We start from the raw sequence: 25,963 nt of genomic DNA on the forward strand, positions 1-25,963 counted from the left end.
TCCAGTCGCAGGGTGAGAGACGAAGGCGGCATCGCTCCCCTCGCAAGTCCTGCCCCACCAGCGGGGACAGCAGCCGCTCCAGAGAAATTCTTGTGTTTTCTAACAAGAGCCGGCGACACTGCAGGGAACAAGCTGGAAATTCTACCCCCACCCAGGCTCTTGTTTTGCAGAGCTCAGTTCCAGCATCGCCCCTCAGGGAAGGTCCAGGTTTCCCTGCGTGCAAACAGGCACTTTCCCAGTGGCTCCTTTATTTGCACCAGCCCCGAATTCCACCCTCTGAACAAACCCCCTGACCACGGGCAAGTGCTGCCAAATGGACAAAAATACCTTTGTCCATGTGCTGCTGGGAAATTGGGGATCAGGAACCCCCGCGCAAACCCCCCCGGCCCAGGCTCCCCCCGCTGCCAGATGCTCGATGGAAGCAGGAATGTAAAGGACACAGCGCAGGTAAAGAGCACATCTTTTGCTTTATAAAAAAAAAAAAGACCGAATCAGACATTTAAGGGCAAGGAGTGCAAAAGAATCCCACAAGACACCACAGGTGCACCAGCTTCAGGGACCGTCGAGTTGACAGTCTCCCTCTTAAGTGAGTTTTTGGGGTGTTTTTTTTTGTCTTTTGGGGAGGGTTTTCTGAAAGCTTAATCCATACATATTCACTCTTCGTACACAGACTAAACGTAAAAAATGTCCTATTGCATCTGGAATAGCGATCGGCAGCTCTTGGTGAGTCCATCCTCACCCCTCGTGTCTCCAAAGCTCCAGAGCGCAGAGCTCCGTGTCAGCGTGACCTCAGTGCACAGGTTTCAGGAAACTTGTCCAAATCCGGATGTTCAAATCCATTCGGAAGCAGGAAACCAAACAGGTCCAGTGGTACGTGTGGCATTTGGAAGGAGGTGACCAAATGCAGCTCCTCGGGGAGTCCCAGGCTGGCCTTGCTTTAAGTCTTTTCCTTGAATAAATGGGGTTTTTCACAAACCAACAGCTTTAAAAACAAAGCAGGGAGGGGAAGCCAAATCCGAGCCTCAGTCTCTCCCTTTTGTTTTCAAAAATCTCTCTCCGTCAGTGTCTCGAGGTGTGGTCTCAGTAACGTCCATGATTTATTAAACCATTCTCTGAAATGCAAGCAGTTCACAAAACCAGGCTCTAACAGGGACTTGAACTGTACATTTCAAAGGGTTTTGGCCAGTTAAATAAGCCTGACCGCTGGTGTGAGGAATTAAATCCTTCCCCCCGACCCAACTGTTTGAAGAGTAATCACAGGCCATGAAATAAAGGCACATTTCAGTCCAATTATGGCACATTTCAGTTGAATTAAGGCACAAAACCACGGTCCACGCCAAAGCATGGGGCCTATTTTGGTTTCTCTCTCCCCAAAAAGTAGCGGGTGTGTTTATTCTACGGCTGGTGAATTCAACTAAGCGTTTTCTATTCGTGTCCAAGGGCAGCCGAACCTATAAACAAGTCCCGTGGCTTCACGTATTTACTTTCTGATAAACAACCGAGTGGCAGCAGTGGTAGGATGCAGCGTGTCCCCCCAAGGCCGCCGGGCCCCGGGGCAGCGATTGCGCTTCTCCTGCTCCTCACTGGCTGCTGGGGGAGCAAAGGGAAGGAGAAGGACCCAGCCGTTCCGCACAGACCCTCTGGAAAGGCTTTCCTTTCAAAATAAGCCCCTTTCAAGGGAGTTTCTAGCAGAATAGTCAAACGGCTTGCTGCTTAATTACGAAAGAGCTGAAAATGAACCGTTTTCCTTCTGCTGTAAGCCGGGTTCAGGGCTCGCCCTGGCAGTCGGCGTGACAGGGAAACGCGGAGGGCTCAGCAGCCGAGGAGGAGCTGATGCCACACGTGTCGCGGTCAACGCGTGGGATCGGTGACAGGTCACATCAGACAGGCAGCGACTGCAGAACCGATCCCCATGGTCCGCTCGGGAGGTGACAAGGGGGCGGCTGTCCAGGCATACCACCCCCTGCAACTGGGGAAGGTTTGCCAAGAGGCCAAAAATTAAACGAACCTCATTACCTGAACCTTCTCCTTACAAGGCAGCAGGAGACAACACCACTAAGGAGGCAGATCTGGCTACTGCAAACACCACAGATAGAAAATTCAACGTTTTGGGGACCAACCCAGCCACTTTAAATAGATTTGGGTCCCTAGAGAGCAGGTGTTTGGCCTTCACCTCAGCATCGGCACAAACACAGAGACACCATCCGGTTATTCCCTACCCGAGTTAACTTCTGCGATGCCAGAAAGTACAACAGATCCTCAAAGGGAAAGGCCTGAGCCACTGAGGTTGTTGAAACTAAATATGAAGTATTGAAATCATAAAGGCACAAGCTAACAGATACTTCCTTGTCCATCTTCTCCCTGGGCACACGTTCCACCTCCCAAGTTCATTAGCTCCACAGTTCAACTTCCTTGATGTTCTATATTCTCCAAAAAAAAAAAAAAAAAAAAAAAAAAAATCCATTGAAATTCAGGCAGCAGGAGAAATTTGGCTTCAACAAAAGATCAAGGTAGACTGGGGGAAAAAAACCAAAAAAACAAAAAAGGGGCATAGCATGCTCCATATTGAAAGAGGAGAAATGTGATTGCGGCAAAGCCTTGAAGCGCCTGCCTGCTGCTGGGGTCCTTCTCCTTAACAATACACCTGAAGCAGAGGCGCCCCAGATGAGTCAGTCTCTGTGTCTTGGAAAGAGGAATCTCTGCTCGTTGGAGAGCCTTGGAGAGGAAAGAGAAGAGACGGTGACATTAGACAACGTGAACTTAGAGCAGCCTGGCAGGTAGGCAAGCAACTGCCACAAAAGGCTTTGTGTATCGAGAGGGAGGAGAAAGCCACACAAAGCCCACGGGCAGGGAACAGCCCTGCCTGTATTGTAGCATCTTCGAGGAGAGATCTGTTATTACGCAGGAGAAAACTTGCCTTTTAGCCCTGGGCTGCTCTTTGGAGGGAAGTGCAGATGCCGCGGGGATCAGGGGACAGCCCATCACTCTGCTCTGCTTCCCTTTTGCACAGTTCCTTTTGTTCCCAGTATAACCCAGCTGTGACCTTTGCCGGTCACACCCCAAATACAGCCCCAAACCTTGTACAGACACCGGAGACTGAAAGCTTTCGGCCCACGTACTGTGCCGTGGGCAGTGAGCGCTCTGTACTTGGGTTTCTTTCTTTTTCAGAAGGACCCACCAGCCCAGGCAGTTTTCTGAGCTCCCTTCGCTCCCCAAAATTAAACTCCTTATGGTAACCTAAGAGGCAGGTGTCAGCTCAGCCTCTGCAGATGGGGAAAACCAAAGGCAAGACACCATATGAGAGGTTCAGGGCATCCTCCTCACTCCCGTGATGCCACTGCAGCTCAGACGCCCGGACAGGTACATTACCTGCGCTGCTGTGTCGCCTCATGTTCCTGGCTAGCACATCTGCTGGTGTTTCTTCCGATATTTGCACAGCCAAATCTGGAATAAAAACCAAGAGCGCCTGAGAAAGGAAAGTTGGGCAGCTGTGACTCAGGGAACACTCGGGGTTCTCCTTCAGCAGGCACCACCCTCGGGTGAGAGGAGAGGTAGAGTCTGACTCTTCAGACCATTGTCTTGGTAATCGCACCTTTATAATCCCTAAATACCAGGAAGCACCAGCAGCCTGACTGCTAAACTGAGCAGCACAACAGCCACCCGGTTTCCTCCGTTACTTCTGGGTGTGTCTTCGCGCCCCCAAACTCAGCTTGTCAAGGTCTTTCTACAACAAACTCTCTTACAACCTGTCCTGGAGTGTCGGGCACTTCGGGCTGCTCCAGAGGAGGAGGAGAATCCCTGAAAGAGCCACGAGGCACTTAAGCTGCGACAACGGCCCTTCCCTCCGCTTTGCGGGGATATTTACTGGCTGCTGCTCACCCCGCAGTGCAGGGGAAGGCTCAGACGCTCTGTCATGATAGTCAAAGGTGGCATTAGCAAAGGGCGCTGGTAGGACACAGCTGAGGAACTGGACATCTCCTGGTACCAGCCAGCTCGTCTGGTCATACCAGTTAAGTTTGACTCATGGTATTTCTGCCAAGCTTAGGGGTGCGGAGGGAAGGCAGAATCATCGCAGCAGAATAAGCCCTGATATTGCTCAGCGCAAACTTCACCAGCGGTGACATACTATTGAGAAAGCCACGACACAGTGACTGGTGAGAAGGGGAGGTCTCCCGTAACATGCAAGGACCTCAGTTCACGCATCCCAGGAAAATAAACCCAGACTAAAGACAGACAGCAGCTTCCAACCCTGCTCCACTGCCATATCTCCATGCCTTTGACAAAATAACCCTCTTACTGAAGCGGTAACACCCAAGGAACCCTCACGTACCGTCCTGGCTGATGACCATGGACTCCAGCATCGTTTCGTTCCCGCTGTCCGGCGCGTTGCCTCTGCTGGACTTCTCCTCGTGGCTCTGGCTGGCGGGGACAGAAATGTGAGGCCGAACTCTGCTTTTCCGGGTGCTGATGCGTATGATGCCACGGACCAGCCTACATTCCGCATCCTGCTCGTCCAGGTTGTAGTCCTGAGTTATGCTATTGATGAGGTCCGAGATCTTGTTGGTCTTCTCCAGGAAGACAGTGTCTGATGTGCACTTGGCCAGCTCGTCAATCTGGTGGACGCTGAAAAGCTCCGTTAGTTTCTTGAAGATCAGGACGTCAATCTCCCTGCTGGACATGGAGCCGTTCAGCTCGCTGATGTCCAGATCGGACTCGTGGAAGGAATAATATTCCTCGGAACTCCGGTGGCTGCTGGGGAGTGGTGCTTTTTCTATGCTGTTCCTGAAGGGCTTCTCTGGCAGCAGCTCTTTGCAGCAGGAATCCGATTCCAGGTGGTGGCTGGGGCTCCTGTTCTGATAGACGGGAATGCCCTTTAGTTTCACATCTGGGTAACTGAAACTGCTGCCCATGCTGGACTTTTTGATCTGGTTCCCATTCTTCTCAGCAGGAGAGACGTTGGCGGGACTGTTGGGCAGTCGCCCATTATAATCTCCGTTCTTTCCATCATCGGTGGAGGTCTCAGCGGGTCCTGGATAGGGGATACAGACACTGCAGTCCTGAAAGCAGCCCCCACAGGTCACTATACAACAGAAAACAGCCTTGTATGTGTTCCAGGCCTGAGCCAGAGAGGAACAGCAGAAGCTCTGGTTTGAGGGAGCCTCTGCTGTACCAGAAATAAAAGTAATTGTTTCTGCCTCTCTCCCGTTGGAGTCTTTGAGCTCAGCTTTGCGACCTTTCCTGTCCCGCATCTGCTGGGCTCTGCTGCGGCTCTGCTTGATCTCGGGCGTGGAGCTGCCGAACACCTCCAGGCTGACATCAGCCTCCTTGGACGCTCGGCCCCGCAGCGGCACGGCCTCCTGGCAGGGCTGCCTCAGCTGCCGGTGCCTGTTCACGTCGGGGGGGAGTCCTGTTTTCCGGCCCAGCATGGCTCAGCGCTCAGGCACCTGGGGGACAGGAAGGTCTCAAGTCAAGCATTTAGAATAGAATCGTAGAACTATAGAACAATTTTGGGTGGAAAAGCCCCTCAGGATCATCGAGTCCAACCGTTCCCCCAGCCCTGGCACTGCCCCATGTCCTGAGAACCTCATCTCCGTCTGTCCAACCCCTCCAGGGATGGTGACTCCAGCACTGCCCTGGGCAGCCTGTTCCAATGCCCCACAGCCCTTTGGGGAAGAAATTGTTCCCCACATCCAACCTCAGCCTCCCCTGGCGCAACTTGAGGCCGTTTCCTCTGGTCCTGGCGCTTGTTCCTGGGGAGCAGAGCCCGACCCCCCCTGGCTCCAAGCTCCTTTCAGGCAGGTCAGAGATCAGAAGGTCTCCCCTCAGCTCCTGTTCTCCAGCTGAACCCCCAGCTCCCTCAGCCGCTCCCATCACACTTGTGCTCCAGCCCCTCACCAGCTCCGTTCCCTTCTCTCAACTCGCTCCAGCACCTCAAGGGCTTTCTTGTCCTGAGGGACCCAAAACTGCTGTTGATCAACAGAGAAGGACCCAACATTCAAATTCAGTGATTCTCAAATTCAACATTTCAATTATTTACAGAAATATTTTGCATTAGGACCCACGCAGGTCTCACTTGTCGCATAGAGAGGCAATCCAGCCTGCGTTTCAGGGTTCTCTGACTACTCTGGCGTTGCTGCTTCCCTTCAGTAGGTGTTTGAATCAGAAGAGAGACGTTTTAAAAGGACGATTTTTAAGACATCAAAATCCCTGCAACCTTCAGAAGACGTTTCCTCAGTGCAGCTGGAAGAAGAGTTGTTGCTCCAGAGCAATAAATGAGCAGCACAGCCGTAGGTGGAGCCAGCTCACAGGCTCCAAAGGGAAAGTAGCTTTTTTTTTTTAAACAACTTCCCCTTTGTCTTACATTCCTCAAGATTAAGCTGGGCCCTGACAGCTCTTATTACCCATTTCAAAACACCGGTGCCCAGGAGGAGATGACCAGCAATCAATCAGTACGCAAATTGCCAATTCAGGCTCCAGGTTATTTGATGCTCTTCAAATTCAGAGGATTTAGCAGTGACAGTGTTACTAACACTGATGATTTTTGCTACTCATGCTCACGCTGTGCTACCTTAAAGGACTTTCCTAGGAAAACTGATGTTTTTACCTGGATTAAAGGAAAGATCTTGCCAACAAGTCAGTCTGAAATCACTCCTCGCGGGAGCAAAACCTTTCCAAAAGCCCTACTACAGCTAATCCTACGGGACATTAATCTGCTCACCTGTTTTTCTTGTTGCCACTGTACTAACACAACCGCCCCAGGTTGCACACAGGAGTAAACTGCTTTTTACGGATTTTTACGTCACATTTCAGCTCCACAGACCCAACACGCAGAGTGTGGCACGTTAAGTCTCCCCGTTATGAGCAAAGCCTGGCGCTGAGCGACGGTGAGGGAAGTCAGGTCAAGGCTTTCACTCCTATTTCTGCCGCTTTTATCCCAAACTACGGTGGGCCCCGGATTTGTTCACAGTTTCTAAGCTGCTTGGCTGACACTGCTTTCACCCCCAAGAAATCCTTTTAAATACTAATTAGGCTAATTAATAAGCAGTGAGAGCCCAGCCACAGCTGAAGCTTTTTTTCAACTGTCCCTGCTGCTCTGCTATACACTTTCTATAGGGCACCTCAAGCATGAATAAATAAATCTATCCTACCTTGTTACAGCATTGCCTCTTTTTCTCTTTTTTAAACCCAAATAGTAATGCTGCCCCCACAAAGAACCAGGGGCAGACTGAAAACCAGGCAGTTACAGCACACCGCTGCTTTCCAGGGATATTTTGGCTCCGTTAGCTTATAAAAACCTGGAAGCAGCGCACATCCCAGGCGCTGCCTTTGCACATTCCTGGACAGTATGTTAAATATAAAAGCCCCAGCCGCGCCAGTTTCAGTGCTGAGCGGGCAGAGCTCCCTGGACTCAGCATGAGCTGAGAGTTTTGACTGTGTTTTTGACTCTGTTTCAGAACGTGTTTGTTGCTTGTTGTTTTTTGGGGTTTTTTTCGCTCAGCTTCATCATTTTGTAACGCAGTTCAAAACTGCAAAAAAACAAATCAAGAGCATTTGAACTGATCTAAGTACAGAACCACACCCTGGGACGTTTCTCTTAACACTGAGGCCTCATCAAGAGATCTAACATCTGCACTACAATAATCTTTTATATAACAGTATGTAATATTCTGGAATTTCAGAGTGTTTTTGACATAGGCAAGAGCATTATGTCAGCTCTCCAGAAAAAGACTTGAAGGCTTAGAGGTTAAACCCAACATTGCACAAACCCCCAGCTGCGTCAGGTGTCAGAGACACTTCCAGCCCTTTCCATCCAGTGACTTCTCTGCCACAAGCGACGGACTGGACCAAAACCCGCAGCTGGCTGCGTAGCACAGCCACAAACAAAAGCTCGGACTAAAATCCCCAGTTAAGTCGATACTCACAAGATCGTTGGGAGCTTTGGCTGCTCTCGGGCAGGCACCGTGTGCGAACAGCGAATATTCTTCCAAAGAACTTCAGCATCTGCTTCAGAAGAGCGAGGAAGGATTCACAAACAGTTTGCGCGTCTCAGGGTTAGCCGGGGTCTAAGATCTTCATTGTTCAGAGGACAGGGTTTTCTTTGAAAGTGTTAAAAAAGCTAAATTCAGTTGTGAATCTGCTTAATAAAGCCACACTGTTTTGCCAACAACCCTATTGCCGCTGTTGCTAGAAACTCGGGAAGTCAAAGCATTTCCTTAAAAACGGACCTAAACTCAGATGACAAGATTTACACATGGATACAACTTCTCCTAAATATGCAAAAGCATCAGTAGCTGTTAAGTTTTCCAAGCAGCCTTGCCAGGAGCTGAAAGCCGCCCTGAAAAGCTCCCGGACTGTTCTGCTGGCAGCGACAGAGACCCCGGCCCGGTGTAACACGGATCCGGCTGCTGCTCCGTGTCCCCTCTCTCAGCTCCTGGGGACAGAAACAACCCGGCCAAGCAGCCGCCTCTCGCCAAACCCTGTGCCCCAAACCCCCCCGGCTCCGGCCGACACCCACGACTTCACCACGGTGCAGGGAAATCAAATCTGTCCCTTCCTTCTAAAAACGAAGGGCTGCGAGGTGGGGGGGCCCGCCTGGGCACCAAGCAGGGGCCCCTCTGCCCACCCAGAGCCCCGGACCCCTGGACAGGGTGGATTTTGGGCAGGAGAGGAGCCAGCGGCACAGAGCAGCCGGTTTCCAGCGGAGCCACCGACCCGGCCCGGCCACACCTGCCCGCTCCCGTTCCCCACCGCGGCCCGTTCAGCCCTCAGAAGCCCCAGGAGAGGCCAGAGAGACCCGAACCCCCCCGGGAAAGCTCCTCCCGCCCCCGCGGCGAGCGCCGGGCCGCTCCCCGGGCCGCGGGAGGGGACAGAGCGGGGACAGCTGCTGGCGGGGGGGGCGGCGGGTCTGTCCCCCAGCCCGGGCGGGAGGTCCCGGGGCACACGGCCTGGGGGGGGGACAGGGAGAGGAGAAGCCGGTCTTGGCGGGGAACGGCACCCGGGGCCCGCGGGGATCCCTGGTGCGCCCGCCCCTCCCTCCCGCCCGCGGCCTGGTGCTGCCCCCGGGCCCGGCACGGGCGGCCCGGCCGGGGGAAGCGCGGAGCGGCGGCGGGCGCTGCCGGAGGGCCGGGCCGGGGGTCGGGGCTGAGCTCGGGGCCGGTTTTCCCCGCGAACCCCCCGGGCCCGGCGTTACCTGCGAGCCCGGGAACGGCGGCGGCCCCGCCTCACCTGGGCCAGGTGAGACACGTGACCCGCGCGACGGGCCGCCGCGAGGGACAGCAGAGCGCGGAGGGCGAAGCGGCTCCGGCCGCGCTGCGCGGGGGTCCCCGGCCCCAACGACCCCTTGTCCCCACGGAACCCTTGTCCCCACGGAGCCCCGGCCCCCGAGGCCTCTGTGTCAAAGCTTCTCTTTGCCCCAGGATCCTCATCCCCAAGGGTCTGTGTCCCAAACTGTCCCCGAGGATCCTTGTCCCCGAGGGTCACCTTCCCCAAGGATCCCTGTCCCCAAGGTCCCCACTCTTGAGGTCTCCATCTCCAGTGGTCTCTACTCCTCAAATATCCCTAGGCCAATGGATCCTCATCCCCTAGGATCCTGTCCCAAAGGATCCCCGTCCTCAAGGATCCCCATTCCCAAGGATCCCTGACCCAAGTGATCTCCATCTCCAAGGATCCCTGTCCCCAAGGGTCCCTCTCCCAATGGATCCTCACCCCGAGGGTCCTGTCCCAAAGGCAGAGCAGCGGCCGTGCACTGAGGCTGCAGCCGGAGCGGCAGCTGCTCAACTCGGATGCACCAGCCAGTTACCAAGAGGAAAAAGGAGAGAAATCAATTTAAAGGATGGTGCCAGTGCCAAGAAGCTCACTCCTTCTCTAAAGGGCACGAAGACCACGTTTATTTATTTAAGCCTCTGGCACACACTGAATTCTAGCTGGTGTCGTTTCCACGGCCAGGCTTTCATTTGTGTATAACTCAAAGCACTGCTTGGAAATGGCACCATCTCCTTCTCTGCCGGTGTCTTGAGCACAGATCCCGACCATGAAACCTCTCCTGGCACTGCCCCATTGAGCCTGGCATTGCCAGGATGAGCCTGGCAGGCCAGTGTGGCCCCCGAGCCCAGCACCGCGCTGCTAATGCCTCTCAGCTCCTGCATTTCCCCCGTGCCCCATCACCTCCCAGCTGAGCTGCCACCGTGTCCCAGTGCTCTGGTGCCAAGGCACTGCTGCCAGTGTTGCTGAGTCCAGGACGACAGGGCAGGGAGCAGGGTCAACCTAGGAGTCCTGGGGTTTAAACCTGAATTCCTGATGCAGGATTTCTTCCCCTAAACTGGGCCAGGACGAGTGAGCAGTGCCTGGGTCCCCCCCACCCCAGTAACTGGGACACCTCGGGAAAAACCTGCAGAGAGACTGGGAGGGATGGCACTCATATTAATTATTTACTGCCTACAATAAGGCTTCACTTTTCTGGAGCACATCCCAATGCGGGGCTTTAAAGAGGCTGAAGACAAGAGGCCAGCACATAGCCTTCAGCTACCAGAGGCTCATGGATGGGGAAGGGAGAACAACGCTCTCAACCACGCTTTTGCATCAAAGAGGTTTATTCTGAGCACTGCTAATTTCAGACTCCTCTGCTAAATCATTAATAGCTCGTCAGCCCGGGCAGAGATCCTGCAGCAGCGCAGGAGGATTTCTGGGACTCAGGCAGTGACTTACCCTGAGGGGCAGGGGCATTTCTAATATTTTTGTATTATTTGCCTTTACCAGCCTCTGTCTGCGTGTCTGCCAGGATGCATGATGGGCAGCTGGGACACCTTGGGGACACAGCGACTGCAGAGGGCTCAGCGACACCTTCAGCCTCACTGGCCAACGCTCTCAGTTCCTCTGGCCCCTTCTTATTTCTGAAACTCATGTCCAGGCACAGCTGCTCCCTGTTTCCATTTCCTTTTCTCACCCTGGACCAGGAGCTGATGCTGGGAAGGTGATTAGCAGCAGAGACTGGGGGGATGACCCAAAAACCCAATTATTTTATGAGCAGGTGACTGATGGAGCAGGCACTTCCAGAGGTTCCTCCAACCTCAGCGATTCTGAGGTGTCACTTTGGGGCAATGGGGGAAGCTCACTGCATGACAGTCCCCAGCCTTTTCCCCCTTTGGGGATCCAGGTTCTACCAAAGCAGAGCAAACAAATCACAGAGGAGGATATTCTGTTTAATAGTTGCCTGTCCCTGCAGTTTCTCTGGGTTGGAGGCAGAGGGAGCAAGAGCAGCACTTTGACCCCGAACCTGGCAAGGAGCAGCACCCCTCAAATCCCCAAACCCCATTTATAGCAGCATTTGCATGCCATACATGAGATAGGCTCAGCCTCTACTTCAGCTTTCCTACAGCCTGAAATGCAGCCTGCAGAGCCTGAGCAAATCTCGTGGCCGTGTCTCCGACACTGGGCACTGGAGATGCAGTGGGAGACGATGGATGGGCAGGGATGGGATGAACAGGCAGCGGGGGCCGGGAGCGGTGACGCAGCAGCTGCTGACGCTGCTCCGGTGTCTGGCAGACGTGTGGCACCGCTGGCGAGAGCAGGATTGTGATGCAAAGCAAAAGAGATGGGGGGGCTTTTTTGCCCTTTAAGATAAGGAAAGCAAAGCTGCCACCTGCCCACATGGGGTGAGGGTGACATCCACTGCAGGCCTGGATGTGGCTCTGCCTGGAACAGACTTAGGCTGGGTTTTGCTCCTGTCTGGGGGTGGGATGAGACCTCAGCACCTGGTTTCTGCCATCCTTTTTATCCTCTCTGATGTGAAACACAAGCAGGCTTTATCCCACACACCTACATGAAGATGCAGCCACTGAGAATCACACCCCAGCAGGAGGAACCCCAAAAAACAGACTCTTTGTGGGGAGGAAGGTGACAGTGGCACCCTCCCGCTCCAGCCCCCTCCCTGTGCTGCCTTGGCCCACTCTCAGCTCTGTTAACGCTGTCTTGAATGATAATGACCTTGGCAGTGATATTGCTGTGATAGTCGTGCAACCAAGGACACGCTGTCCTGGTGCCAATAACCTGTCCCAGTGCAGCCTTTCCCCTGAACCCTTCCCAGTAAACCCTCCCGGTATCCCCTCCAGCCTAAACCTTTCCCAACCATCCCTCCAGTAACACCTCCCAGTAACCCTCTCCCAATCCAGCCTTTCCCAGTGACTCCGCATTTCCCCGAGCCCCCCCCTCCCAGGGACGGCAGTTTTCCAATGCCATGAACCGCTAACGCCACCGGGATGGTCCTTTACCGGATCCCACCGAGCCTGGGGCTGTGCCGGTGTCAATACTGGTGCCGTACCAGGCTATACGGAGCCCGGGGCCATGCCGGTGCTGTACCGAGCTGTACTGAGCCCGGGCCGTGTCTTTGCTGGTACCGACGCTGTGCTGCACTGGAGTGACTCCGGTACTGGCACCGAACCCGGGACAATGCCGCTACCGGGCCATACCGAGCCCGGGGCCGCGTCGGTGTCGATACCGGTGCCGTACCGAGGTGCACCGAGCCCAGTGCCAGCACCGAGCCGGTACCGTACCGCGCCATACCCAGCCTGCTGCCTCACCGGGCCACACCGAGCCCGAGCATCCCCCGCCAAGGCTGTACCGTACCGGGCCGGCGCCGCGCTGTACCGAGCCCGGTGCCGGCACGGAGCCCAGACCCGTGACGATGCCGGTACCGGTGCCGTACCGAGCCCGAGCATCCCCCGCCAAGGCTGTGCCGCAGCGGGCCGGGGTCGCGCCCCTCCGTGCCGGTGCGGAGCCGGTGCCGGAGCCGCCCCCGGCGGGGCCGAGCCGCACGGAGCCGGCGCCGCCCCCGGGCTATATATCCCCGCCGCGGCGCTGCCCCGCTCCCGTTCCCGTTCCCGTTCCCATGGCGGCGGCGGCAGCGGCGGATCCAAGTCCGGCTACCGGCAGCGAGCAGCGCCCCGACCGCAGCGGTACCGGCACCACCACCAACCCCAGCGGCGGCGGCACCGGCAGCAGCAGCAGCAGCCCCGGGTCGGTGGAGCTGGCGGCGGCTCGGCGGCGGCTGCTGGCGGCGGAAGGTCGTCGCCGGGCGGCGGCGGAGCTGGAGGGCCGGGTCCGGCAGGTTCACTGCGCCCTGCGGCACGCCGAGCTCCGCCTGGCCGCCCGCGCCGAGGCCCTGGGCCGCCTGGGAGCCGGGGTGGCTCAGGCGCAGCTGGCGCTGGCAGCGCAGAGCCAGCGGCTGCAGAAGGGGCTGCGCCGCCGCCCCCGCCCCCGGCCCGCCGCCCTCCTGGCCGCCGCCCGCGCCCTCCGCAGCTGCGTCCCCTGGGCCCCCGCCCGCTCCCGCGGCACCGCCGCGCCGGCCACCGCTGCCCGGCGACTGCCCGCAGCGCCGCGCAGCCCCGCATAGGGAGCGGGGCGGGACGGGGATCCTGGGGAGCTGGTGGGGTCTGGGGTCCTGGGGAGCGTGATGGGTTGGGAACCCGCAGGATTGGGGGGGACCCAGCAGGGTCTGGGGTCCTTGAGTGGGTGCTGGGGAGTGTGATGGGTTAGGAACCTACGGGGTTGGGGGGACCCAGCAGGGTCTGGAGTGCTGGGGAGTGTGATGGGTTGGGAACCCGCAGGACTAGGGGGACCCAGCAGGGTCTGGGGTCCTGGGGAGCGTGATGGGTTGGGAACCCGCAGGACTGGGGGGACCCAGCAGGGTCTGGGGTCCTGGGGAGCGTGATGGGTTGGGAACCCGCAGGATTGGGGGGACCCAGCAGGGTCTGGGGTCCTTGAGTGGGTGCTGGGGAGTGTGATGGGTTAGGAACCTACGGGGTTGGGGGGACCCAGCAGGGTCTGGGGTCCTGGGGAGTGTGATGGGTTAGGAACCTGCAGGGTTGAGGGGACCCAGCAGGGTCTGGAGTGCTGGGGAGTGTGATGGGTTGGGAACCCACAGGACTAGGGGGACCCAGCAGGGTCTGGGGTCCTTGAGTGGGTGCTGGGGAGTGAGATGGGTTGGGAACCTGCAGGGTTGGGTAGATCCTATGGAGCGAGGGGATTCAGTGGAGTTTTGGGTCCCTGAAGGGGTCCTGGGGAGTCTGATGGGTTGGGGCCCTGCAGGGTTTGGGGGACCCTATGGGGTGGGGGGACCCAGCAGGGTCTGGGGTCCCTGAAGAGATCCTGGGGAGTCTGATGGGTTTGGACCCAGTGGGTCAGCAGGGTTTGGGAGTCCCAGGGGGATCCTGCAGGGCATGGGGGGATCTGGGGGACCCAGCGGAGTCTGGAGACCTTGGGGTGCCCTGAAGAATCTTGGGGTTGATTGTCCCTGGGGGACCCTGGGGCTTTGGGGTGTTTGAAGGACCCTGCAGGGACAGGAGTCCAGGGGTGTGCAGTGAGCTGGTGGACTGGGTGGGGGGCAGTGAGATTGGGGAACCCAGCAGGGTCTGGGGTGCACAAGGGACCCAGCAGGGTCTGGGGTCCCCAGAGGATCGTGCCAGGTTTGGGGGCGTTTACAGGGGAATCTGCTGTCGGCACCCCAAGTCTGGGGTCACCTCCCCCACAAAGGTAGCAGGTTCAGGGCAGCCGCTATGGGGCAGGGCCCCTTCCCTGTCTGAGCCCCGCTGCCCCTAGGTGGGGTCCCCAAGACCCTGGGCCAGTAGGACACTGGTGGGACCGTACCTCACACTGGGACTCAGGTGCAGCTTTCACGTGTCCCTCTGCAAGCCTCAGTGGGGGATCGAGGGGACGCAGGGTCACCCCACTCCCACGGTCCCTGGACAGGGATTTTGACTCTGGACCGTGCACCCCCGCGGGGCAGTGAGCAGAAGAGGACTGGTCCTCACAATGGCACCGGCACCATTTGTCCTCCACCAAGCTGGATTTTTGGGACTGCTTTGACGACTGACCAGGCAGGTGACACTTGAAGCCTCCCCGTGCTTCCAGCAAGAGTCCTTGGGTACCCGCCAATGTCACCCCGCAGCAGAGTGTGTCACTGCAGGCTCCGGGGAGGTGAGAAGGCACACGGAGGCAGAGGTGGGCTCAGGACAAAGCATCCCTCTCCGGGCAGAAGGCTTGTGCAGGACCCTGGCCCTGCTGTCCCCATCGCTGTCCCCAGCAGCTCTGAGCTGGCCTCAGGATGGAGAGCTTGGACCCACAGCATCAGCCCTTCCATGCCAGGAGCTGCAGCCGTTCAGCTGGCAAAGCCGTCCGTGAGCCGCTCCTTCGCCGGACACAGCCACAGCGTTCACCGGCCCCGGGCTAACGCCATCCTCGGGCTAATGCCATCCCTCTGCCGAGCCACCCAACAGGGTCTCGCTTTGCTGCGCCAAGCTTCTGCAGTGACTTTCCCCAAAGGCTGCATGAATCCCTCCCTCCTGCTGGAAAACCATCGCTCACCCCCCCTTAATTTATTTATTTTTCAAATTTAAAAAAACCCATTCGATTTGGGTTGGGGGGGGAATGGGATTTCACTGACTCATGAATGTGCCGCGACTACCTTGGTGTGAGACAGCAGGTCTGTTGTGTAATTCTCGCTTCTCGCCTGGGCTGCTGCCGGACTCCTGCCTGCGCGGTGCTGCCCGTCCTCCGCGGCAGGGCACAAGCACCATTAAACTTTGATATATTTTATTCATTACATGTGGTGTCCTTAGGTGCTGGCTGCAATATAACAGAGAAGGTGATTAGAAAGGGGATTAGTAAATAAGCCCTGGTAATGGCTTGTAATTCATACCAGAGTAGATTTCTCTCATTATTGACCTCTTCCCTCCCTGAGCTGTGCAGGGACACAGAAAATGTGTTGGGAGCTGCCTGCAGCAGGGTGGCACTGCAGGTGTCTGGGGTCTCTGCCAGGCACTGCAGATGTACGTATATATAATATATATATATATACACACACACAGACATAGTCTGTCCTGAAAAATCTGCATAAGGTCAAAAATAAGGCACAACTTGCACCTGAATATGTGCAGGAAATGGGTAGCTGAGAAATATTTGAGCTACCAGTATGACTTCACAGTCATGCACTGGGAGGATGTGTCTTTTACTAATCTCTGGTTTTGAACAATTATTTTGAGTTTTGTGCTACCCTACACAGAGCTCACAGGTGCTCTGACACCCCGTATCTCCTTGGTGCTCCCTAATTTCTGCCCTTTCAGTAGATCGCTGCCCACTGGAGTTTTTCCCATGGGTGCAGAGCTGTAATCTGAACCAGGAGGTGATTCCCCAAATCGGGTGGGGAGTTTGCTGCTAATAGCAGCTTACAGGTCTCGGCCAGGAGAAGGGACGCATTATCTTCTCCCAGGCTTTCAATTAATAGTATGAAATGCACAGCTTGGGTTTAAATCCCTTATTTTTTTCCCTCCCTGGTGATTATTTGCAAATCAGCTTTTGACCTGATTAGAGCAGAACCTGCTTAAAGGGATTGCAGGGAAAGACCTTTAAAAAAAAAATCAACTCCATTAAACCGGTAAGACCAAAATCATTCAAAATCCTTCGATGCAACAGTTCCTCCCCACCCTTTGGTCTCATCACACTTTGTGTTCCTGCAGGATCTTTAGCTGGAACATAACATCAATTACAATTCACACTCTTATTCCCATTTTTCCTAATGGACAGGAGGGTGGATGGAAGGGTGAGAAGGCGATCCCACGTGTCCTCACAGCTCCGCCCTGTGAATAAGTGCACATTGAGCTGAAATAAGGATACCTGTCTGCTCCAGGTGTCCAGGGAAAGCTGCACAGGGGATTTCAAAGGATTCAGAAAGGCGGTTGGAGTCCCCTCCATCTCCCAGGGCAGTGGGGTGGGTGCCCCCCCATTTTCCTTTCAGAGCAGAGGAGTCACAACAGCTCCCCAGCCTGATGCCGGAGCGAGATGTGATACCTGCTTCAGGAAAAAGAATAAAAAGAAAATAAAAACGATCCCCAGAGCTGCATTACACGGCGGCTGTTTGTGGCCGGGATAACACACCTCCGGGGTTGGCTCCGCAGCGCGGGAGCAGCCAGCGCGGCCCCCAGCCCTGAGCAGCCCTCACCCCCGCGCTCGTCCCTGGGCTGCGGTTTTGGGCAACTTCTCTGCAGGTAAATCCTCATCCAGTGACTTCGGCAGCAGCTCCTGCAAGACACCACCGGTCCGCAGCCCCCCGGGGTCCCCCAAAGCTGCGCCGTGGGTGCAGCGAGACCCGTCCCCATGCCACAGACGTCCCGGTTCACTCGCTGGATGCACACAAGGCTGGTCCAGCCACTGGCAGGAGCATCCCACGACTGTCCTGGTTTTGTTCTGTGGGTGACTTGGTCCGTGAACCCCCGGTACCCCACACAGCACAGGGGTCCTGTGCCACCCCCAGAAAGCTCCGGCCGACACTGTCACCAGGCTGCTCTCGCACAATGGGCACAACAGCAAAGTCCTGCTGGAAGGCCCTGGGCCCGTTTGGGGTATGGATTTGGGGATAAAACCCCACAACACCTCCAGCACAAGGTCAGAGGGGAAACACAAAGCAGAAGCCTGATCCTTCGGTGTCTGCCCTGGGGAGCATCCCCTGCCCCGGGAGCGCAGGGCTTTACATAACCCCGCTGGCCTTCCTGCCAGCAATAACGTTACATAAAGAGCACCAACACTTGTTGGTTTTATGAGATTATTTTGTTACAGACTTTCTGGGAAAAATAAAATTAATGTGGCATGTTAATTCCTAAGCCCAGCTTCTCTCCTTTTCACTGCTAATTCCTTCAGGCTAGTCCTGATGCAGCATGTTGGCGCGAGGCCGGTGACGGGGAGGGTGGCAGGGGTGCAGGGACAGAAACTCCCCAGAGCCAAAATTCTGCTGAGAGGCTGGTGTGAGAGTGGGGGGGGTGACAGGGATGGGACAAGAGTGCTGGAGGTGGGAACGGGTTGTTATGAGAGCAATGGAGGTGGGGACGGGGACAGTGGGAGCGTGATGGAGGGGGGATAAGGATGTGACAAGAGTGATGGAGGGGGGATAAGGATGTGGCAAGAGTGATGGAGGGGGGATAAGGATGTGACAAGAGTGATGGAGGAGGGGACAGGGATGGGGTGAGGGTGATGAAGGGGGGGACAAGGATGGGGTGAGCGAGGGAGGACAGGGAAGGTGCGAAGGTGATGGGGATGGCGGGACAGGGCTGTCCCCGAGAAGGTCCCCCGGCCGGGTCCCAGGAGGCCACCGAGGCTGCCCCGAGCCGCTCCGGGCCGGTGTCGCCAGAGGGCACTGCAGCAGCCCCGGCCGCAGCTCCGCGGTCCCCGGACCCCGGGCAGAGGGAACCCGCACCCCACCCCGCTCTCCGGCGCTGGGGATTCGTCGCCCCCACGCTGGAGTCCCCACGCGAGCCTGGTGTCCCCTCCCCAGTTGTCCCCCCTCCCCACAGCCCAGCGTTTCCCTCCCCGCAGGGCTGCGTTCGCACTTAAATTACATTTCCCACCGTCTCCCCCTTAACCCTTTCCTCCTGGGCCCCCAATCTCCATTTCATGCCCCCTCCCACCTCCAGCCTTTACTCCTTTGAGAGGCTCTTACAGCCCAATTAGCCGCAGTGGGTGAGAATTACCCGCTCCGACCCTCGCTTGAGCCTTCGGGCAGCTGAGCCCAGCCTGGGCTCCCCCCGAGTGTTCGCAGCCTGTCCCCGTGTCCCCATCCAGGCTGTTCCCCTGGCTCTGGTGGGCTCCCTGCCCTCGGGAGCCAGTTCCTGCCATGCGTGGCTGCTACACTGTGCTAAACGCGTCTTGCTCCAGTTCCCTCTTCCCCCCTAAAGCTCCTTAAGTCACTGATCTGGTTAAACCTCGGCAATCGCTTTGTTTTGCCCCACAAGCTAACGTGCCTAATTCCTGCCCGGTTTCCTCCCGACGCCCGGCCCGCAGAGTCCCTGCGCCCACACGGGGACAGGCACAGTCACATCAAACATCTCCTCCCGCTCTTGTCCTGAGTCAAAATTGACCTTTGTCAAAATTGACCACGGCAGCCCCACATGGAGTGAGGTCCTGGGCAAACCCCGTCTCAGCCCTGGGGGATCTGTGGCAGCGTGTGACATGAACAGGACAATGCCCAGTGTCCCCAGCAGTGCCCAGTGGCCCCAGCTCAGCCTTTTGGCAACATCCGGCAACATCCAAGCTGTGATTTTCCAGGGTTCTGATATCTCTGCATCTCATCTCCATCCCAGGTTTGGCTGAAGTGCCCCTCGAGCCTCCTGTCATGGAGCCGTGTCTCTATTTTCAGCCTGGCTGTCCTAATCCGATCACACGTCTCCTTCTGCGCAACAGCCGGCTCCTTCCCAAAGCTCACAGGTGCTTTATGAATCACAGAATCATTTGGGTTGGAAAAGACCCTAAAGATCATTGAGTCCAACTGTTACCCCACCCCTGGCACTGACCCATGTCCTGAGAACCTCATCTATTTGTCTTTTCATGGTACCATCTTGGGCAGGATCCAGCATCTTCTCTAAGGACTGTGTCTTCAATGGAAGGGAATTATCCCCCTGCTCCTCCCCAGAGCTGATCCTGAGCATCCCAGGACCTGCACAAGCCTTTTCCTTACAGCACTGGGATTTTCCTGCACCCACAGCAGCCAAGTCTGCAGCAAGCCCTGGGAAAGGTGACGGTGAGAGTACTGCACCCCAAAATAGCTAGAGAATGTGTCCAGCAAAGGGCAAGGTGCAGGCGAGCAGTTTCGCCTTGCTCCCTTCCCACCTCATGGACGGCAGGGCTGGGGGAGGTGAGAACAGATCCCCCCTCCAAACCCTAATATAGATATACAAATAAATCGAACATATAAATATTAAAACCAACAACCCACCCTGCGGTAGGGATGCACAGAGCAGAGAGACGTAGGGAGACAACCCCTTCCCAGCACGTTTCGTTCAGCTGTCCCTGCTAATCCTCGGCAATCCGACGGGACAGGAGACCTGTAACCTGATCAGGGTTCGTTAAGGGCTTTAAAGAGATTAATTGGCAAAAGCATCAGTTATTACTTGTAGCACCCCCTGCCCCAGCCTGCTGCCTGCCCTGGGAGGACCTGGAGGGCCCTGGGCTCTGCCCGCTGGGGTGTTTGCAGGGATCCCCTAAAATTGCAGTGGTGTAATGCTCAAAATGAATGAGTTTGGGGCTTTGGGGCTCCCCTTCCGGAGGTGGGGCAGCAGAGGCAGCCTGCGAGATGGTGGCATGTCCCAGCTCCCACGCGTGGCACCTTCCCCCCGTGTCGGTGCGTGTCTGCCAAACAGGGGGCACCCAAACCTCGGCACCCCCGAGCTGGGGCCTGCACGCTGCCGTGACTCTGGGATGTGGGGATTTAAGGAAAAAAAGCCCCAAACTTTTCCAGCTCTGTTATTTGAAGGCGGATTCCTTCGATCAGCAAAGCTCGTTTGGCGGAGCTGGAAATGGGGTGTTTTGGGGCACGACCGATCCCAGCATAGAGGCACAGGGGACTGGTCCTGCCGGCCGGCGTCTGTGAAGGTCCGAGCTCCTGGAGTCCTGTGATTGTGCGATGGCAGCGCTGAGTGGAGCAAGGAAGGAAGGAATGAAGGAAGGGGAAAGAAAAGCAACCCACAGCCCTTCTTCCTCTTCCCTCTCCCACTCGCAGCACCACCAAGCTCATCCCCGTGCCGTGGAGTGGCTGACAACAGCCTCCTCGGATGGAAATAACCCTCGGGCAGGGTGCTGCACCCACTGTCCCGCATGGGGTCCCTGGGCACAACGAGGCATCGCGGCCCAGCGATGTCCCTGGGGTGCGTCAACCCAACGCCTGCCCCCCAGCATGGTGACGCTGGGCTGACGCCGGGGACTATATCAGTCGGTGACAGGCAGGAAAGGAATCCGCCGAGGGACGCCAAGCGCAGGCTCCTCTCGGCTCTCCCCATCGCCTCGCCTCTTATGGAGCGGAGCAGGAGGGAAGAGGAGCCAGGAGCAGCTCCCGTTATGGAGAAGCCCTGGGGTAGCCCTGGCTCGTACGGGTACCCAGCGGGGCCCCAGCAGGACATGGCAGGGACAACATGCTTGGGACATGCCATCATCCATGGGGACAGCCCTGAGACACGGCTTGAGGCTGCCCGGCCGCGGTGGGACAGGGGAGGTAGGTTTTTCCCTGGGAGATGCACTAATTATCCCCAGGTTTTAGGCAGCGGCCGGGCACGCCGGGAGCTCCCCGTGCACGGGCAGAGGGACTCGTTGCGACAAAGCACACAGGGATTTAAAAAATCAGCGGGACCACAGGCAGGACTGACACCTTTACATGACATCTGATGGCTCCTGGAGAGGAGGAGGAGGAGGAGGAAGAGCTCACACCAGGCATTGGTGACTTGGCTGGGAGCAGCCAGGCCATTAACCTGGCCTCACCCCGGGGCTTTCCGTGCTCCTAATTCCCAATTAGCACTGACCCTCGGTGCTCGGGGCTCAGCCAGTCTGCCAAGGCACCAGCAAAGGACGTGGTGGGTGCTCACGGGGTGCTGGGGGCGGCTGGGTGCCCCAGTATGTTGGGGCTGGTGCCCAGTGGGGTTTTGCAGGGCCAGCTGAGAGCAATGCCCATTTGCAGGAGTGCAAATCATTATAAGAACCTCTTTGTGCAAACGTGCAGAGCATAAAGAGACTCGAAATCTGGGCAGCTCAGCACGGGGACAGGTCAGGACATGGCTGAAACCCCCGGGACTGAGTCTGGCTCCCCAGGAACCTCCCCCCGGAGCCGGGGAAGCAAACGCCCCTGCTCTTTCCCATGTGTTATTGTGCTGTGCAAATATTTGCTTTGGAAAGCGCTGCCTTGCCCCGAGCCCCGCAGCCAAGGCTGTTCCCTGGCAGGAAGGCTGCTCGCACCCGGCACTGGGGATGGATCCTGCTCAGATGCAAAATCCTGCTTGCTATTGAAGGGAAAACACTGGCCCAGAGCTCCGAGGATGCTCTGGGGAGATTTGGGGCCTTCCTCTTCCTCAGCCACCTCCGCAGCCAGGAAATCGCGCAGGGAAGGCGGCAGTGGGGCTGGAGGGGGGTCAGCACCCCGTCCCACAGCACCCTGGGGTGCAGAGAGAGTGGGACAGGCACACAGAGGGTTCGAGGTTATGGGGGGGTCTGCCCCGGGCTTGGAGACCCCAAAATTCCAGGAGATGGGCTGGGAATACACCTGCAGAGGGAAGAGCCTTGGGAAGCTGCTTGAAGGTCTTGGAGGGAAATCTCAGCCTTTTTTGTGCTATTTTTCAACCCCAGTTTGCTCCTAGAAATGCAGTTTTGGCTGATGGCAGCAGGAGAGGGGTTTGTGGCGGGAGCTGGGCACAGCTGGGGGGTTTCAGGGCAGGAATTTGGGGCAGGAACCCCCACGGCGGCGGCATTTGCGGCTCTGCCCGCGCTCCCCAGCCCTGGCCTCCCCACCGCCGGGAGCCCGACCAGCCCTCGGCGGCTGGGACACTGGCCTTTGTTTCGGAGAATAAAGTTAGCGCTGTTACTCAGCCTGTCGCTATTCCAGCAATTCCTGCCTCCGCTTTCGCTCAGCAGCGGGGAAACATTCCTGCCTGGGGGCTGCCAAGAAAAATACCCACCGGAGGGACACGCAGGGACGGGGACCGGCAGCACCGCGGTGCAGGGACATCCGCGGCTCCTCCACTCTGAGCATCACCCCCGGCTGTGGAGCGGTGCCTGCTTTGCGTCCCATTAGACACCATTCCAAGCACGGGACACCAGTAACTCATCCCATCAATGTGACGGGTGGCTTGTGGTCCCTTGGGTGACCAGACAACAACTGGAGGACATGGGGACAAGGTGTGTCACTTCTGCTGTGTCCCAGAGGTGAAGCATTATTACTCAGTGCCAACAATTTCATAGAATCACAGAACAGTTTGGGTTGAAGGAGCTTCCCAGCCCCCCAGTGCCCCCCCTGCCACGAGCAGGGACATCTGCACCAGCTCAGGTTGCTCAGAGCCCCGTCCAGCCTGGCCTGGGATGTCTCCAGGGATGGTTCAGCCACCACCTCTCTGGCCAACCTGCGCCAGGCTCTCACCACCCTCAGGGCCAACAATTCATCCTCATGTCCGGCCTGAATCTCCCTCCTTTAGCTCTTTCCATGGAAAGTTTTGCTGATGCCAGTGGGGCTCCCACAGCTGCAGCCACATGGGGCTGTGGGGTTTTTTTCTGCTTTCTGCCCTTCACCTTGTGACGGGCAAAGCAAACAGGTCCCTCTGTCCCCAGGAACCTGCCACGTCCCCGTGCTGCTCCTCTGCTATCGCCCCGAGTGGAAAAAGGCGGTTGCGCTGATAACCCTTCTCTGAGGGGTAAAATAACCAGCTCAAGCACACGCTGTGGCCTCTGCCAGCTCCTACCGACCATGGCTGCGGGCAGGGGATGCAGGAACAGGGCTGGAGACGATGCCGTGGCTGAGCCGGGAGGTTTGCAGTGGAATCGCAGCCGGGCTTTGCTGGGAAAGCAGCTGCGGGAGCTGTGGGGGCTGCGTTCTGCCAGGCCGGGGGCTGACGTGCCAGGGCTGAGCGCATCCAGCCGCTCTGCGCTGATTCCTCTTTCACTTCTGGCTAATGCTGGCGGGAGGATGGACAGACAGAGATTTGAAACCGAAACCCGCCGGTGGTGGGTGACGCCAGCACCCTCCTCCTGCACCCATCCCTTCCCCTGCACGGGGAAGCCCTAATGGGGAGATTTGGGTGCTGGTTTGGCTGGCACCTCCTGCCCACGCTGGAATGGAGCTGTAGGACACATCAAGCCTCGTGAGAGCCAAGAGCAGGTCCTGCTCCATCGTTTTTTGGGGGGACGGTCCTCTCCCCTCCGCTCTGCCCCAGCGCAGGGAGATGCTGGCGTTGCATCCTCACCCTCTCCTCTGTAAAACCCCAGAGAACAGACCCCCACACCACAAGCAGCCTCCTAAAACCCATTGAAAAATCCTGGTGAGGACCAAGATCCAACAGCTTTAATCTGGCCAAGGACTAAGCAGAAAACCCGGGGCAGCACACCCGCAGCTGGGGCTCCGCGCTACGATGCCCAACGCGGGGAACAAAGGGAGGTCGGAGGCCGAGGAACGTCCCTTCCCAGCCTTGGGGACATTAAACAAACCCCGAGAGACCATTCTCCTTTTGTCAGCCCCGCGGGTCAGCTGAGGTTTGATCTACAGCCCAGCGCGGCAGATGGAAGAATTCCCGGCGCGGGTTTTGGATCAGGTCCCTGCCGTTTGCTCCTGGCTGCCAGGACGCCGCTTGCTGCGGTGCAAACCCCCAAAAACCCTGCCTGGCCTTTCAAAGCCCCTCTGAATCGAATCATAGGGTTGTATTTTCCCCACTCACCCTTTTCCTAAAAGCTTTAAAGTCTTTCCCACATTTGAGAACAAATTTTCAAGTATGGCAAGTGGTCTACAGACATTCTCATCAGCTCAAAGCCTGGAAACATCCTAAATTTAAGCCCAAGCTGCAGCGTGGGCTCCCAGGGTCACAAGCCTCCAAGCCCTTATCACCTGCTCTACTTTCAGCCCAGGATTTTAGCTCAGATGTCCCCTTGCTGCCAAAATTTCGGCCAAGCTGAAGCTATATTTCCACTGCAGAAGAACTGCTGAAGGTTTTGGTGAGAAAACCTCCGAGCCCAGGACATGTGGAGATCCAGCTGGGGTGGGAAAATAGCCGCATTACTTTCCTCCTAGCATCCTGGCCTGTTAAAGCAGGTGGTAATATGCCCCAAAAAACTAATCGAAAAGGTAAAAGCGTCACTTGGCTTTGCGTGGCTGCAAGGTTGGCCCATCCAGCGTGTGGAAAAAAGCACAACATTCACACTCGCTGCAGCTTACGCACTTTAGAAACCCGTCAATTTAGCCTTATAAAAGCATTATAAACCAAAGCTAATTTAATGTTGCTATCTCCCTCTCCTAGGTGCTTTCGATAACCCCAAAGTTATGCACATAAATAACGCCAAATGGCTGCAATGTCCCGTACTGCGCACAGAGCCCGTGCCGGGAGGAAGCAGCCGGGACACAGAGGTTGCTGTAACCTCAAAATACCTGCAGAACAGGGCAGAGCAAGGGGGATTTATTACCTGTTCTCTCGCTCCGCTCCAGCCAGGGGCTGCCTGAACCACAGGGTCACCGGGAAGAACTTCAAATAGTCCCACTGAGAGCAAATAACCCGGCCCTGCTGGGGCTTTTGGGGTGTTTTGGCGCCGTGCTGGTGGTGCGGACGATGCCGCGGGGCTGGGCTTGGGCTCAGACACGGGGAATTTCTGGGCTCACCTCATCCCACAGCACTTCGTGGGACTGATGCTGGTGACAGGGCCACCGGTCCGGGGACACACAGCAGCTCCGGCACCGGCTGCAGAGGAAGACTCGGGCAGATGAGGCTCACAAGGCACCCGGTGTCTCATCACCTCTTTCCAGCCCGTGTCCTGTGAGGGGACAATTAAAAGGTCTTCTCTGGGTGTGACACACGGCGTGGGGACTCCCAGAGCTGCCCCGTCCGGTTGGGGAGGGTGACGTTCCCCTCACACCCGCTCCAGGCCGTCCTGCCCGCACTTGGCCTGCGATGTCTCCAGGGATGGTTCAGCCACCACCTCTCTGGCCAACCTGGGCCAGGCTCTCACCACCCTCAGGGCAACAATTTCCTCCTCATGTCCAGCCTGAATCTCCCTCCTTTAGTGTAAAGCCATCGCCCCCTCCCCGGGTGCTCTCTCTATTCACAGGGCTCCACTGCAACACCTCCTTTCACCCTATTAATCCAGCGAGATGCGCCAGAGCAGCTGCTGGGCAGCTCTAATTCATACCCAGACACCAGCATGGGCTGCAGACGGGCAGGGGAGCAGCTGGCACAGGGGACGGCAGTGGGGTTTTGTGCCCGCCGAGCTCCTCGAGTGTCTCAGCAGCTTCCTTTTCCGCAGGGGTAGAGCGAAACCGGGGTGGGGAGCATGCCTGTGCAGGGAGGTTTGCGTGTCCCCCAGCACAGGGCACGGCAGGAGCTGGGACAGACCCGGGCTGTGCGGCACAACAACGGTTGCTGAGGTTTGGGGGGACACGGGGAGCAGCAGACACCGCCCTGAGAAGAAAGGA

At 57.1% G+C, this 25,963-nt stretch overlaps 2 protein-coding genes across 2 annotated transcripts; one reads left to right on the top strand and one right to left on the bottom strand.

Moving 5' to 3' along the window:
* Window positions 1-1,882: 1,882 nt before the first annotated feature.
* Window positions 1,883-8,092, bottom strand: KDF1 (keratinocyte differentiation factor 1). The gene is made up of 4 exons (XM_065650772.1): window positions 7,923-8,092; window positions 4,331-5,444; window positions 3,370-3,444; window positions 1,883-2,715 (listed from the first exon to the last, which is right to left on the bottom strand). Exons 2-4 carry the CDS (start codon window positions 5,424-5,426, stop codon window positions 2,633-2,635), a joined length of 1,254 nt encoding a protein of 417 aa, XP_065506844.1. The 5' UTR covers window positions 5,427-5,444; window positions 7,923-8,092; the 3' UTR covers window positions 1,883-2,632.
* A 4,352-nt stretch (window positions 8,093-12,444) lies between these two features.
* Window positions 12,445-13,470, top strand: TRNP1 (TMF1 regulated nuclear protein 1). Its single transcript, XM_065650781.1, is given in 2 exon segments — window positions 12,445-12,623; window positions 12,625-13,470. Coding segments are annotated over 2 exon segments (942 nt in total). The 3' UTR covers window positions 13,388-13,470.
* The last annotated feature ends 12,493 nt before the right edge of the window (window positions 13,471-25,963 follow it).

The sequence above is a fragment of the Caloenas nicobarica genome, chromosome 23 (assembly GCF_036013445.1).
Source record: "Caloenas nicobarica isolate bCalNic1 chromosome 23, bCalNic1.hap1, whole genome shotgun sequence".
Taxonomy (NCBI): Eukaryota; Metazoa; Chordata; class Aves; order Columbiformes; family Columbidae; genus Caloenas; species Caloenas nicobarica.